The sequence below is a fragment of the Giraffa tippelskirchi genome, chromosome 9, assembly GCF_054371585.1.
Source record: "Giraffa tippelskirchi isolate mGirTip1 chromosome 9, T2T-mGirTip1v1.2.pri, whole genome shotgun sequence".
In the NCBI taxonomy this organism is placed as follows: Eukaryota; Metazoa; Chordata; class Mammalia; order Artiodactyla; family Giraffidae; genus Giraffa; species Giraffa tippelskirchi.
The window spans coordinates 157,743,954-157,759,858 of record NC_137283.1 but is presented as its reverse complement, the minus strand read 5'-3'; the positions used below and the strand labels follow the sequence as shown (position 1 = coordinate 157,759,858).

General features: G+C 46.9%; 1 protein-coding gene and 2 long non-coding RNA genes across 5 annotated transcripts in view; all 3 read right to left on the bottom strand.

The window, feature by feature from the left end:
* Positions 1-511, bottom strand: part of TMEM181 (transmembrane protein 181) — a 66,910-nt gene extending 66,399 nt beyond the window's left edge. Inside the window, exon 1 of one of the 3 annotated variants that reach the window (XM_081530167.1) lies at positions 79-511. In XM_081530167.1, coding sequence (XP_081386293.1) covers positions 79-209 — 131 coding nt within the window. In that variant the 5' untranslated portion in view covers positions 210-511. The remainder of the gene's footprint in view (positions 1-78) is intronic. The other 2 variants (XM_081530168.1, XM_081530169.1) reach the window with 2 other exon arrangements.
* A 7,111-nt stretch (positions 512-7,622) lies between these two features.
* Positions 7,623-9,096, bottom strand: LOC145521502 (uncharacterized). Its single transcript, XR_014065424.1, has 2 exons — positions 8,356-9,096; positions 7,623-8,004 (listed from the first exon to the last, which is right to left on the bottom strand). It is a non-coding gene; the product is annotated as an uncharacterized LOC145521502 (long non-coding RNA).
* A 1,404-nt stretch (positions 9,097-10,500) lies between these two features.
* LOC145521503 (uncharacterized) lies at positions 10,501-12,929 on the bottom strand. Its single transcript, XR_014065425.1, has 2 exons — positions 12,524-12,929; positions 10,501-11,948 (listed from the first exon to the last, which is right to left on the bottom strand). It is a non-coding gene; the product is annotated as an uncharacterized LOC145521503 (long non-coding RNA).
* Positions 12,930-15,905: the final 2,976 nt, after the last annotated feature.

Sequence of the window (15,905 nt, the reverse complement as noted above, 5' to 3'; positions counted from 1 at the left end):
ACGGGGTCAGCGGGGGCGGGGCTGCCCCACGCCCGGCTCCGCCGCCCCCGCCCCGCCGCGCGGCCTGCGCGCCCCTACCGGTAGTAGCGGTCATCTCGGAAAGGCGTGAGGTCCTCCTTGAGTTCCCGGTACGCCTCCTGGAGCCGCTTGCACAGGTGCTTGAGCTCGCTGCAGAGCGGGGGCTCGAAGGAAGGGTACTCCGCATCCATACCCGCGCCGCCCGCCCGCGCCCGGCGCCGCCGCCGTCCGCGCGAGCCCCAGCGTCCCCTCCTCCCCGCGCTCCGCCCTTTGTATTGCTTCCTTCGCCCCCTCGCTCTTCCCAGCTCCGGGGACCGGGGGCGGGGGTGGCCAGCTGGGCGGGACCGAGGAGCAGGAGAAGCAGGTGGCGGCGGAGGTGGGGAGGGGGCGCGCAGTAAGGTGGGGTCTGGCGCGCTCAGGGCGCCAGAGCTACTGCGCGGGGAGCCGGCCCCAGGGAGGATGGGGATGGGGGTCCCCGCCCCGCCGCCCCGCCCCGCCCCGCCGAGGGGGGCCTAAGGAGCGGAGGGTGCCGCGCCCATCGGCCGCCGCCCACAGAGAAGGAGAGGGAGCGGGCGGGGGAGTCCGACACAAGGTCATCTGCCTCCCAGGACGAAAATAGAAAGGGCCACCCTGGCTGCTGCTCGTGTGGGGAAAGGGAATACGCTGGAGGTGAAAACTGAAAGGAAACTGGGGCTTGGGGACGGGACCCAGAGCCCCCTCCTTGCTGGAAGGTCAAAGGCTGGAGCCGGGTATCAGTTCAGCACCACGGACAGCTCCTGGAAAGCCTTTTTTCCGCCCCCGCGCCACCCACCCCCCTTCCTGGGTTCCACTTGACCTGATGTAAAAACATTTTATTTTTTTTGTAAAAACATTTTAAACGAAACCCATCACGGTTATGTCGTAATAAATATTTTTTAATGATGAAGAAACGTGGCCAAATGAGATGCCTCTTTCCACACGTTCTATACCCATCAAAAAAAAAAAAAAAAAAATCAAGTCTGCACAAAGGCATTTTTCTCATCCTTTGCAAAGCTTAACATTAGTGTGTAAAATAAAACTCACATATCAACACACCCTCCATGGGACTACTTATCCAAAGACAGAGTCATCTCCTTTTGTGAATTTTCCCATATAACAAGTGGAGAAACAGTTGTTCCAGATGATGTCAGTGTGCTTCCACCTGAATTCAGGACAGGTTTCCATGTGAGGTTGATTGTGCAAGCAGGGGAGCAGCCTTTTACAAACATTTTGGGGACCAACTTACACTACGGAATCTAAATTATAGAATACGGTTCTCAGGAACCTGTATTTTTCAAAGCTCTGGTGAGTCTAATGATCACTCACGTTTAGATATTCTCAGAATTCCTGTATTTCCTGCTACTTTTAGCTGTACTCTAATTTCACCCCCTCTTCCTTGCTCTTTATTTGTATCATCCTGTTTTATTTCCTTCCTCCCCTTTACATTTGGGAACAACTTGTTTGTCTGCTAGCCAAGCTGTCCCCTCAGGTCTTGCAAATATTCCCATAACTTCTGAACATCCTGCACTGTGCACAGTTAGGTTTTAGCCCTACTTCAATGATGTGAGCATGGTATATAACCATCTCAAGAGGACAAAGAATGGAGCTCAGAACTAACTCGCTACACCTAAAATACAGTGCAGTAAGACACACTAAGATGAGATCTTTCAGAAAACACACACGCTGTCTGTACTGTGATATAGATTATGAGACCAGCATATGCCATATTTCAATTTTTTTACGACTGGCTACAGAAAGCTTATCATTAAGGGAAGTATTAATTAACCTCGGAGATACCCCCAGAACACTTAAAATTTCCCCAGGACTCTTCCTTCAGTTTCTCCAGCCTACACTCCCCCCACTTTGAACTATTATAGCCCCTAAAAGGACAATGCAAGTCTCCTGGCTCCAGCACCGTGGGGGTAACTACTGTGCTACGTTACTTCTTTTACCACAAAGAGCTGGAAATGCTAGATAAAATGTCACATGTACACAGGCGCTGGTACATATGTAACAACTCTGAATATCACACACACTTGAGCCACACAGTATACTGTAATTATTACCAGCTGTGAACTGGCTGCCTTATGCCTTGTGCAGAGCTGTCGTCTTTGCCATCTCTTCACCATCAACTGGGGAATTCCCTTCTTCTGTTCTTTGGATCCCATGCCTCTGTCTTTATTGGTGGCACATATCCTCCAGCTGGAGGATCCAGTTCCAGGATGGCTCACTCACACTGCTGGCAATTTGATGCTGGGAACGCAGCTGAGCTGCTGGCGAATGGCCTCTCCCAGAAAGGCCTCTCCATGAAGCTGCTTGTGCTCCCTCACAGCATGGTGGTAGGTCTTCCGGAATAGCTAGTGTAAGCTGATAGGCCTTTTTAAAGCTGGTGCTTGGAAGTCTCAGGACAGCACTTTCTTTGTGGAGCAGTATAGACCCAGTCAGGCAGCAGTGTTTTGTGGCTTTGGTTTCTTTGTTTTTGCTATATAGCATGCCAGTGTGTGTGTGTGTGTGTGTGTGTGTGTCACAATTTACCCATTCTACTCTTGTCACTTTTTGGTTACTCTGATTATGAACTTTCTTGTGTATTTTTTGGGACAGGCATAACACTCATTTTACTAGGGTTTATACCTAGTGAAATCACTGGGTTATAGATTAGGCATATATTTGGGTTTAGTAGATATAGTCAAATGGTTTTCCAAAGTGATTGTGACATTTTAATTCCCACCAACAATGTACAAGAATTCCAGTTGTGCCATATCCTTACTGCTCTTGATTTAAGATTTTTATTTATTTATTGGCGGTGTGGCATATGGAATCTTAGTTCCCCCATGAGGGACTGAACCCGTGACTCTGTACTGGAAGTGCGGATTCTTAACCACTGGACCACCAGAGGAGTCCCCTTGAGGTTTTTACTTGCAGCCATTCTAGTGGTCTGTAGTGATCCATCCTGAGTTTTGCCCCATCTTCACTCTCCCTTCTAAAGAAAATGACTCTGCTGCTAGTTCCCAAAATGCTTGAGGAATTTTTGGTGCAGACTGGGTTGATTTTTGGCTTTACTCACTACAAGCAAAGCATCTAGGCTTTGCATATCTGCTCATTTGCTTATGATTTGCAAAATTTTATTATTATTATCTCCTCTCCCATTTGCCCTGTTCTTGCAGGTGTATGAATTATTTTATTTTTTTTTTAAATCCCTTTACTGTTGTTTTAGTGGAGTTTAGAGGTGGGGTGGTTTGTGGGGTTTTAGCAAAAGTAATGAATGTTTAGTACCTTCATTTTAGCCATGTCTTACTAACAATGCTGGGGCTTCCCTGGTGGCTCAGATGGTAAAGAATCCTCCTGTCAATGCAGGAGATGCAGATTCGATCCCTGGTTTGGGAAGATGCCCCGCAGAAGGAAATGGCAACCCACTCCAATATTCTTGCCTGGAGAATCCCATGGACAGAGGAGCCTGGTAGGCTACAGTTCATGGGGTTGCAAAGAGTAGGATACGACTGAGTGACTAATACACACACACCACTAACAATGTTAATAGGCTTGCCTGTGGCTCAGACAGTCAAGAATCTGCCTGCAGTGCAGGCAACCAGGGTTCAATCCTTGGGTTGCGAAGATCTCCTGGAGAAGGGAATGGCAACCAACTCCAGTATTCTTACCTGGAGAACTCCATGGACAAAGGAGCCGGGCAGGGTGGGGGGTTACAGTCCATGGGGTCGCAAAGAGACAGGACTGAGTAACACTAATAACAGTTATGTGGGTGCGCAGTTCAAATAGGTATTTAATGCGTGTTTGTTGAATGTCCTCAATTTATGCCTTGTACACTTTCACTTGTCAAAAGGACCATTATCTTATTCTGACGCTCTTATGAAACTGCAAGAAGGCAAACATATTCATTCAATTGTGGCTAAGCGCACAGATGCTAACAAGAAAGCTGAGTGACACCACCACTTGTTAACAATGAGCTTGTGCTGAATACTCCCTAAGTTTTGGCCCCTTTGCAGTCATGAGTTAGTGGGTAGGATTATGTAGAGCACTTAGTACAATGCCTGGCCCACAGTGAATGCTCATTAATGGGTTAACTACCTTGGATCATTTACATGTTTCCTCTCCCCAAAAGCACTGACATCCATGCTTTCTCATTATAGAAACTTAAATAACATACAGAAGCTTAGGCAAGAGAATGAAAATCATCCATCCATCCATCCATCACTGATAGATAATCACTGTAAACATTTTAAAAAACTTTTCTTATAATATGTATAATACTTTAAATTACTGTCCCAATCCCTTCAGTGATTTGCTGGGGTCCCTGGTGGCTCAGAGGTTAAAGCGTCTGCCTCCAATGCGGGAGACCTGGGTTCGATCCCTGGGTCAGGAAGATCCCCTGGAGAAGGAAATGGCAAACCACTCCAGTATTCTCGCCTGGAGAATCCCATGGACGGAGGAGCCTGGTAGGCTACAGTCCACGGGGTCGCAAAGAGTCGGACACGACTGAGCGACTTCCCTTTCCCTTTCCCTTTCCCTTCATATCAGAGAACTGGAAAGGCACTAACCAGTTTACAGAAAACTTCTCCTGTCAACATTAATAGCCAGCAGCTCACTGCTAGTGTGACAAATTCATCTTCTCTACGACCAAGACATTATCAGTTTTTCTTTGATCTCTGGGTTATTTAGAATGCATTTAAAAATATTTAGACAATTTTGTCTTTTCATTGATTTAACTTATATGCAGAGTACATCATGAGAAAGGCTGGGCTGGAAGAAACACAAGCTGGAATCAAGATTGCCGGGAGAAATATCAATAACCTCAGATATGCAGATGACACCCCCCTTATGGCAGAAAGTGAAGAAGAACTAAAGAGCCTCTTGATGAAGGTGAAAGAAGAGAGTGAAAAAGTTGGCTTAAAGCTCAACGTTCAGAAAACTAAGATCATGGCATCTGGTCCTATCACTTCATGGGAAATGGATGGGGAAAACAGTGGAAACAGTGTCAGACTTTTATTTTTTTGGGCTCCAGAATCACTGCTGATGGTGATTGCAGCCATGAAATTAAAAGATGCTTACTCCTTGGAAGGAAGGTTATGGCCAACCTAGATAGCATATTTAAAAGCAGAGACATTACTTTGCCAACAAAAGTCTGTCTAGTCAAGGCTATGGTTTTTCCAGTGGTCATGTATGGATGTGAGTTGGATGGTGAAGAAAGCTGAGCGCCGAAGAATTGATGCTTTTGAACTGTGGTGTTGGAGAAGACTCTTGAGAGTCCCTTGGATTGCAAGGAGATCCAATCAATTCATCCTAAAAGAGATCAATCCTGGGTGTTCATTGGAAGGCCTGATGTTGAAGCTGAAACTCCAATACTTTGGCCACCTCATGCGAAGGGTTGACTCATTGGAAAAGACCCTAATGCTGGGTAGGATTGGGGGCGGGAGGAGAAGGGGACGACAGAGGATGAGATGGTTGGATGGCATCACCGACTCGATGGACATGGGTTTGGGTGGACTCCGGGAGTTGGTGATGGACAGGGAGGCCTGGCGTGCTGGAATTCATGGAGTCGCAAAGAGTCGGACACGACTGAGCAACTGAACTGAACTGAACTGATTGATTTATACCTTAAGTGCATTGTGTTCCAAAAATATAGTCTATTTGGTATAGATTATTTGAACTTTGTTGATACTTGCTTTATGGTCTCCTGTATGATCAATTTTTGTAAATGTTCCATTTTTGTCTCAAAAGATTTTGTGATGCTCTAGCTGTTGGGTGCCAAGTTTTATTTATAACCATGAAATTAGGCTTTTGAGCCTTAGACCCATCTATAACGAAAAGAACTATGTTGTATGGTCCCATCACAATGGTGGAGTTGTCGGTGAATCCCTGAAGTTCTATCAGTTTTGGTTTTATATGTTTGAGGCTATTTAAAAACTTTCATTATGGAAATTTTCACACATACTCAGAAACAGTTTAGTTTACTGAATTCCCGTGCTCACTCCCTGTCCACACATCCACTGTCTCCTGACCAGCTTCAGTTACCAGTGCCATCTGATTCCTCTACCATTTTTGCTGTTGGGATGTATTAAAGCAAATTCCTGATATAACATTTAACTTTAAAATTTTTCTCTCATAAGGACTAACACAAAGTATGTTGCACCTACAAGGGAAGAATTGCTCGATCTTAGTACGCTGAATGTTCATGGCTTTCAGGATTTCCTTTGGGAAAGTTGACCCCTTCTTTAGTTCAGTCTTCTGTGGTAGAACAGAGTCAAGGTGGGTGTGTGCAACAGCTGCAATGATGTCCTGTATCTGGTAGATGCTCAGTAAGTGACTACTTACCCACTGAAAGCCTTAGGAATGGTCTTGGGAAGTCAAGCTTGCTCAACAGCTAACAATCCTCTAGGGCAAAATTCCTTGGCAAAGTCTTGATATTATCCTTGTTCTTTTGCTGTCAGGATGAGCACTTGGCGCGGCTAAGCAGGGCTCCTGGCTGGATGGGGGAAGAGTGGTAGGGTGAAAAGGTTGACACCAAATGCTACCTTTAGGCACATCGAGGCTTGTGGCCAAAGTTTCCAGTTTACACTGGAATGTTGCTGAACAAGACACTGCTTAGGATGAGTGGTCTCTTAAATAAGCCCTGTTTATTAGAGAGTTTATACACACTGAGCACCTACTTTGTTCCAGGTGCTTTATAAGGCATTGGGCACGCTCGTGGAGTCCGTAGCGTAGACAGGACATGAACTGTTATATATTCGTCCTAATCCACGTATGAGGAGAATGTGACCCGTGCTCTGAAGGAACATAGCAAGAGACTTGATCTAGACTGGGACAAGGGAAGGCTATATTGCAAATAGTCTTGAAAGGGCTCTGCAGGATGAGCTGAGTGAGAGGTGACGCTGGGTGGATGAGGGAAGGCGTGTCAGGCAGTGAGATGAGCTTAGGCAAGGTCAGTGTGGTGCACGGCTCCCAGAGAGGCACGGGGCTCTGGAACACAGAGCAGTGATTTATTGTTCAGCATAAAGAGGTGTGAGAGCTGAGGCTGGAGGAGCGGTCAGGAGCAGGTAAGGATGCTAATACCATGCTTACCTAACGAGAAGGATGGTGACACAACCATTCTGAGTCTTTAAACCTCGACACGACCCTCTCCAGCCGGTGCTCTGTGATCCTCCTGATGCAGGCAGGGAAACAGATACAGAGCTGCCGCTGAATCTTGCCCCAAGGTACCCAGCTGGTGAGCAACAGAGCCCAAGGGCTGGCTCTGGAGGTGACGTCTCTCACTGTCATGCCTAACTGCCGTTAGAGGATTTTAAGTTGACCAGTGATATAAAAACAGGGATTTTTATTTTAAAAAATCACCCTGGCTGCTGAGTAGAGAATGGTCCGGGAGAAGAGGGAGCAGGAAGGGGTCTGGGTGGGGGGTCACGAGGGCTTATGCCAGAGTCAAGGCTGCAGAGGTGAAGTATTGGGAGGGGAGATGGATGGGACCCGAAGGAGAGGGGTGGGCCAGGCAGGCTCCTCTGCACAACAGGGTGCGCTTCTGTTACCGAAACGGGTGTGGGACCCAGCTTGCCGCTCAAAAGCTAATAAACAGGCCAGGCTGGTGGAAAGGAAGTTTGTTTTATTTTAGATGCCAGCAACTGGTGGCAGCAGGGGTAGGGTGGGAAGGACATCTGTCCAAAGGCCAACTCCCCGCCCCACCCCCTCGCCACCAGGCAACCAGTGGGGCAAGAGCTTTTATAGACAGAAGTGGGGAGGGGGCTACATGCCGTAACAGCATAGTCAGCTCTGACAATCATCTTCACACTGGTCATCAGGGGTCTGACCGGCGTCATCTTGGTTGTTTTAGGTACAGTTAATCTTCATTTCCAGGGTCCATTTGTTCCCATTTCTCTGAGGCCAGTTCTCGGAATTGTGACAGCTCATGTCCTGGGTGCAGTCTGATCATCATGTAGTTAATTTCTCCACCTGGTGTTCTAGTATCTGTAAGACAGCTCACAGGATATGGCTCAGAATATTATCTATAGCCCTTGAGAAAGAACTAAAGATCCTTGACTAAGCTTAATGACTACAGTATTATAATTTAGTCTCCTTTGTTTTCACATTTCTCACTTCTCTGAATAAACTTATTCTTTGACTAAAGCGGACAAAAGGCAGGCAGAGGACGTGGTGGGGGGGTGGGCAAGGACCATGGGGTCCTGCTCTGTTTCACTTGCCCTGGGCCTGGAGTGGACAGGATGAGCTGACCTGGGAGAGGGATTTAGCAAAGCCTAGGGGACGTGACCAGCTGGGACTGTACACTCTGTGAGGCAGGGCTGGGGCGATTTTACCTACCCTGGGATGACTTGTCTCAACAGGAATCTGGCATGGAGCAGGCACTTCATTTATAGCTGCTAAATTCATAGAAAAATTTTTAAAAATCTATGTGTTGAACCCCTTCATCTGAGTAACTCCAGGTGAAGCACTTAGCCCCCTTAGCTTCAACAATCCCAGCACTGCAGTCAGATCTGAAAAACAACGCATGCAAACATCGACGTGCTGGAGTCAGCTCATGCTGGCTCCTAACAGCTGATGGTTCAATTTTAGGAATCTTGAGAGCTGATTGCTTAACTCAGTCATTTTAAACATTAAGCTGCTACTCATTGTTCATCTCTTTCTGACTCCATGTTCAGGGACATGTTGGTTGCTTGAAACTGGCTCTGGTGGGAATATTTACATCATGAAAATCAGGAAAAAGCCATAAATCAGGAGTTAACTTGGTTTTGTTTATTGCTTCCAGTCTAGGCTCTAGACTTAAGTCATGGAGACAATGTTAATGATGTAGTTTAGGGACTTTCTTGGTGGTCCAGTGCTTAAGACTCTGAGCTCCTGATGCAGGGGGCCCAGGTTTGATCCCTGATCAGGCAACTAGATCCCATAGGCAGCAACTAAGACACAGTGCTGCTGCTGCTGCTGCTAAGTCGCTTTAGTCGTGTCTGACTCTGTGCGACCCCATAGATGGCAGCCCACCAGGCTCCACCATCCCTGGGATTCTCCAGGCAAGAATACTGGAGTGGGTTGCCGTTTCCTTCTCCAGTGCATGAAAGGGAAAGGTGAAAGTGAAGTCTCTCAGTTGAAGACACAGTGCAGCCAAATAAATAAAAAAAAATAAATTAAAAAAAATAATGTAGTTTAACTTGAAAACGGTATCATGTCAGTTGCCATCACATTGTAAATAGCACAAAAACTTAGGAAATTTTCTTCCAGTATTTGGAAACCATTATCCTATTTAGCAGAGAAATTGCTCATGTCATTAATGTCCGAGTAAAGTTCTGGCAATGCATGCAATATACATCTTTGTTGTTTCACATTTGTCTCACTCACAACCAACATTCATGTCAGAACTACGCTTATTTGTCAGTTGCAATCATAGGGTGGCTATGGATATAAGCATTTGGAGAAAATCAGCAAAAGCATTCTCTGAGACCCAAATGGCCATATGGAATTATAATAGAGCACTGTATATTTTATTATTTGTGATTGTGTGCTATGCATCCTTTGTATCTTGGCAATTTGTAATGCTTATGTGGGTATATCATGCATTCAGGGTTTTGTTTGTTTCTAGAAAGCTAGTTGTTATTAACAGATATTTACCAGCAGGTCAGTGCACTCAACCCTGAGCTGAAAGTCTTGTTCTCTGAAAAAAGGGGATCTCAGAGGAGATGACACCCAAGCATCAGAGGACCTGCAGGGGCAGGGGAAGCTGACCATATCTATCCAGCAGTGGGACATGGGCAGGCTGGATGCCTTAAGAAGGAGCACGGAGACCTTGGAGTTCTGATGAAGTTGTCATTGACATTTTATACTTACACCCCTTCTACACGGTGAGTCAGTCAGTAGAGAATTAGATGCTCCCTGAATTTTCGAGAACATGCTGGCTTTCTATTCATGCAGTGCTGAGCTCTCTGAGTTGCTATGCCTCCCCCTGCCACCTCCCCAGGGGGATTCAGCATCCATTTTTCTCCCCAGGGTGGTATTGCATTTAGAGGCAGGAGAATTCTTATTCAGACGTGTCAGAAGCAGGTGGCCAGGCAAGCAGCAGCCCAGCCCTATTGCAGGTGAGCACCGGTTCCCTGAACTTGCCTTTATCAGTGATGAGAATGTCCCAAGTCTGCCACAGAAAAGGCGAACCTTTGATGAACTCCGTGTGCTCCCGGCGGGGTGGAGGTGGGGGTGTGTGTGTGGGGAACTAAGGCAGTAAGATAAAACTGAAGTTTGTGATAAAACGTGGCTGTGACTGGATGACAATCTGCTGAGCATTTCCTAATTATCTTTCTCACATAACTTCCAGTGGCTCCTAGGACGTTTATCCCCTTACGACCATTTCCACACGTGCCCTTTCCATTTTTACAAGATTAAATTAGAAACTGAGCAAGATGCGTGCTTTCTGAACAGCACTTCTTACATATTAAAAAATATAATTGAGGCAATTGTAAGGTATTTTTTTTTTACTAGTGTCAGTTAATTTACTGTTCACTGGGGGTAGGTTGATTTCACCCTTATGATACATTTCAGGAAAGCTAGAAATTTGCTTATTTAAGCCGAGAGACTGAAGGGATAACCTGACAGCGGCCAGACCCTGTACAGACACCCTGACCTGAAACCCGCTGTAGCCACTCCCAAAGCCCGGTGTGCTCGACGTCAACTTAGAGGGAGTCACACTGCCACCTCCAGCAACAATCTCTGTGACAAATGGCCCCATATAGTCAGAAGGTGACTAGTCACTGACGGTTCCCCTAATTTTCATCCCTGCTTCCAATTTAGGACCAACCAGAGAAAGCCAGTATGCGTTCCTGACCAACCACCAGACCCCAGGTTGCTAATCAGTCACCTCCAGCTTCCCCGAAGCCGCCATCAGGACACACCCGGGTCTCCGCTTTTCCCCACTAAGAAGCCCCCTCCCCCGAGTCCTCTGAGCCTCTGCCAACCACACTGATGGGAGCTGATTCCCTTGCTACATCGAGCTCTGAAGAACTAGGCGTTGCTTGTCACCACTGGTTGGTCTTTACTTCCATAAACGTAAGACAAAAAAGAATTTCCGGATCATTTTGAGGCAACCCTGACCCCTGCACTGTCTCCCTGGTATCAATGGGCACCACACAGGACCTCTTCAGCGACACTTTTGGGGCCCTCAGCCCCCAGCCTCCTCTTGGGAGGTGCTCCCCAGGGGCGTGGGACCCTCCCAGGAGCATGCAGTGAGGCCTGGTCCCCCTCCATTGAGGCCATCCCCAAGTGCCCACCAGCTGTCTCCCAGCCATTTGGGCAGTCCCCAGTAGAATGCCAGCCTTCAGGGGCTCCTAGGGGACATTATCTGCTTTGACTTTCAGGTCATCAAATATTCTTGTTACTTGCAAATGACATGAGAAGAAGTCTTTTGCAAGAGCTCAGAAGAGATGTTTACTTTTGTAAATCATCTCTTGAGCCAGCATTTCTGGATATGAACCCCCAACCCCTGGAGATCACAGACCTTAAGGTGTACTAGCTTCAACCCAGATGAACACTTGGCTGACCCTAAGTGGTTCTCTTCTCTAAACTGTGTGAAAGATGAGGTCTAGGGCCCCAGTGAAACTGGAGACAAAAATCTCCAAATATTAATTAGGAACAGATGACAAGCTAGGTCAGAATGCGTCTGACATTCTCAATTTCAGTTATCTTAGGAAAGACCGTATTTGCAAGAGTTAAACTGCAAATCAAACAAGCTGAATATTTGCATCTCGGTAGGCTGTAAAGGGCAAGAGCTCATTTCTGTTTCCATCAGTTCCGCTTCTTCAGTTAGTACTCCGTAGAAACAAAACAGCCCTTTACCCCTGTGCAGCTCAGCAAACACACTCCACACTTGAGCAAGGGTCTCTCGCCTACTTGATCAGGAGCGAAGTAGATCTTTTATTCTATGAGAAGAGGGAGAAAAGAAAACCTGCCTTAGGTTTTCAGTAAAATTCACAGAAGCACAGAATTCTGAAGTCAGGAAGAATGTGGAGAGCATCCAACCCAATTTTCCTACTTCTACTTATTCCTTGGGCTGCTGGTCTTACTAAGACGCTCCCTTAAGGCAGGATTCCAAGGGCAAAAAATTTGGGTTACTAAAAACTTTGGTATTTCTTCCCGTGTGGTCCACCATGCACAAAACATTACAGTATTGATATTTCTAGAAAACCCTACAGTAAAGGAAGCCTGTTTTCATCAGTGTGCAAAGTACTGGGGAAGTATGACCCATCCCTCGGGGAATACGGACTTAGTCTGGGCTCCTCATCTATAAGGAGTTGTCATTCAGTTGTGCCCGACTCTTTCTGACCCCACGGAGGACAGCACACCACGCTTCCCTGTCCTTCACCATCTCCCGCAGTTTGCTCAAACTCATGTCCATTGAGTCGGTGATGCCATCCAACCACCTTATCCTCTGTCGTCCCCTTCTCCTCCTGCCCTCAACCTTTCCCAGAATCAGGGTCTTTTTCCAGTGAGTCACCTCTTTGCATCAGGTGGCCAAAGTATTGGAGCTCCAGCTTCAGCATCAGTCCTTCCAATGAATATTCAGGGTTGATTTCCTTTAGGATTAACTGGTTTGATCTCTTTGCAGTCCAAGGGACTCAAGAGTCTTCTCCATCACCATAATTCTAAGCCATCAATTCTTCAGCACTCAGCCTTCTTTATGACTCAGTTCTTATGTCCGTACATGACTACTGGAAAAACCATAGCTTTGACTACATGGACCATTGTTGGCAAAGTGATGTCTCTGCTTTTTAATATGCCATCTGACCTGTCTCTTGAGAAACCTGTATGCAGGTCAGGAAGCAACAGTTAGAACTGGACATGGAACAACAGACTGGTTCCAAATAGGAAAAGGAGTACGTCAAGGCTGTATATTGTCACCCTGCTTATTTAACTTATATGCAGAGTACATCATGAGAAACGCTGGGCTGGAAGAAACACAAGCTGGAATCAAGATTGCCGGGAGAAATATCAATAACCTCAGATATGCGGATGACACCACCCTTATGGCAGAAAGTGAAGAACTAAAGAGCCTCTTGATGAAGGTGAAAGAGGAGAGTGAAAAAGTTGGCTTAAAGCTCAATGTTCAGAAAACTAAGATCATGGCATCTGGTCCTATCACTTCATGGGAAATGGATGGGGAAAACAGTGGAAACAGTGTCAGACTTTTATTTTTTGGGGCTCCAGAATCACTGCTGATGGTGATTGCAGCCATGAAATTAAAAGATGCTTACTCCTTGGAAGGAAGGTTATGGCCAACCTAGATAGCATATTTAAAAGCAGAGACATTACTTTGCCAACAAAAAGTCCGTCTAGTCAAGGCTATGGTTTTTCCAGTGGTCATGTATGGATGTGAGAGTTGGACGGTGAAGAAAGCTGAGCGCCGAAGAATTGATGCTTTTGAACTGTGGTGTTGGAGAAGACTCTTGAGAGTCCCTTGGATTGCAAGGAGATCCAATCAATTCATCCTAAAAGAGATCAATCCTGGGTGTTCATTGGAAGGCCTGATGTTGAAGCTGAAACTCCAATACTTTGGCCACCTCATGCGAAGGGTTGACTCATTGGAAAAGACCCTAATGCTGGGTAGGATTGGGGGCGGGAGGAGAAGGGGACGACAGAGGATGAGATGGTTGGATGGCATCACCGACTCGATGGACATGGGTTTGGGTAGACTCAGGGAGTCGGTGATGGACAGAGAGGCCTGGCGTGCTGGAATTCATGGGGTCGCAAAGAGTCGGACACGACTGAGCGACTTAACTGAACTGAACTAAGTTTGTCAAAGCTTTTCTTCCAAGGAGCAAGCCTCTTTTAATTTCATGGCTGCAATCACTGCCTGCAGTGATTTTGGAGCCCAAGAAAATAAAATTTGTCATTAAAAAAAAATTATTGTAATTGGAGGCTAATTATTTTACAATAAAATATGTCATTGTTTCCACTTTTTCCCCTTCTATTTGCCATGAAGTGATGGGACCGGAAGCCATAATCTTAGTTTTTTGAATGTTGAGTTTTAAGCCAGCTTTTTCACTCTCCTCTTTCACCTTCATCAAGAGGCTCTTAAGTTCCTCTTTGCTTTCTGCCGTTAGGGTGGTGTCCTCTGCCTATCTGAAGATGTTGATGCAATTCTGATGACAGAGTCAGGATAAGTTCCTTCATCTCCCAGCTTTCAGAATAGTGCTCCTCATCCCACACCACTGATCTGGAACCTGTTCACAGTTAATAATCTTGTCACTACTAATTGAGAGTGCTGTGACCCAGCCTTTACCAAGAACTTTCCATTCAAGTCTGGTCTCAATTATAACTCGGCCATCCAGTGGTGCACACAGGCTTTTGTTAAGGAGATAAGTGCTTTATAAGTTTTAAATAAAATTTGAACTGTTTCCAAGAACAGTGCCTGGGTGTTAATGTCCAAATCCTGCTGACATGCCCACATCCCTTACCTGTAACCTTGAAGATGCACAGCACAGAGCACCTCCGGCCTGGCACAGGCCAGGTACCAGGTCTGGGTGGGGCTGACGCATTTAGAAGTCTGGGCCCCGGCTGAGTGCTTCACTGCTTCTGTGAGAGGAGGGAACGAAGCCCAAAACACTTAACGACACAAAGTGACTGGAAGGAGACCTGGGTGCAGGAAGGTCTGGGTCAGGCCCCTGTCTCTTCTGCCTCATTTGGCTCTTTGCCCTGCCCAGGTGAGAGGTTTGAAGACCAGCTCTTCTCTTAGGAGGACGGCCAGTGTGGAAAACCCCAGGCATATTGTACTTTCTGGTTCTTCTCTTTGGACGGAGTGCCTCCCCTCACACCCAGGTGGGTCTTGACTGCCAGCAGCATGGGCTCTGATGAAACGTCAGCTGTCCTGAGAGTGGCTTCTCTCCTCTGAGTTTTAACTGGGCTTCTCAATACTTCTAAGACGTCCAAGTCAGGGGTCTGGACAAGGTGCACCCAGGTCTTTGGAGCATCACGGCCGTCTTGGGAAGCTGAGCGTCAGGGAGGAAAGAAGAGAAGGTGAATGTGAGGCCACCTCTCGGCCTCGCCCTGGGCTCTGGTCTGGGCCTCGTTGCCGCAGGAGGGCGGGTTTCCACTGGCCAGGAGCCGGTGCTCGTTCTCTGTCATTTATTAAGCTTCACACGAGCCCTTTTCTAAGAGGAGCGCTGGTCTGGCTGTTCCGCGGTGTGCTCTTGGCTCTCAACACTGCCTGGCTTGGAGCAAAGTCACTTAAGAGTTTCTACCTGCTCGCCTCGTCTCTACTTTGGGACCAAACCCTCCCACAAGGGGCTTGAGAAGAGGGAGAGCACGCTTGCGCACGGTGGTTTGCAAAACTTGCTGTTTTTAGGGGGCTGTGTGTTGGTGTCACTTTCACCTTTGCTCTAGTCTGGATACTATACATACAGCCAGACAGCCTTGTGTTGTGTTGGTTGGAAGACCTTAGCTAATTAGTTTTAGCTACGTCTCTGAAGTGTGAGTGAAAGTCACTCAGTCGTGTCCAACCCTTTGTGATTCCATAGACTATACAGTCCATGGAATTCTCCAGGCCAGAACACTGGAGTGGGTAGCCATTCCCTTCTCCAGGGGATCTTCCTAACCCAGGGATGGAACCCAGGTCTCCCGAATTGCAGGCAGATTGTTTACCAGCTGAGCCACAAGGGAAGCCCCCTCTATAGTGTACTGAAGATAAAAACAAGTACTAGGCTCCAAATAAAAGTCTCTTGAACAGATGCACTTGTATCTGCCTGCTTTCGAATAATTATTACGCTTTTAAATATCGGTTTGAAAGTGAAAGTGTTAGTCGCTCAGTCGTGTCTGACTCTTTGGGACCCCCAGGGGGTCCTTGAAGCACGGTGAGACCCACCAGGGTGGAGATGATGGAA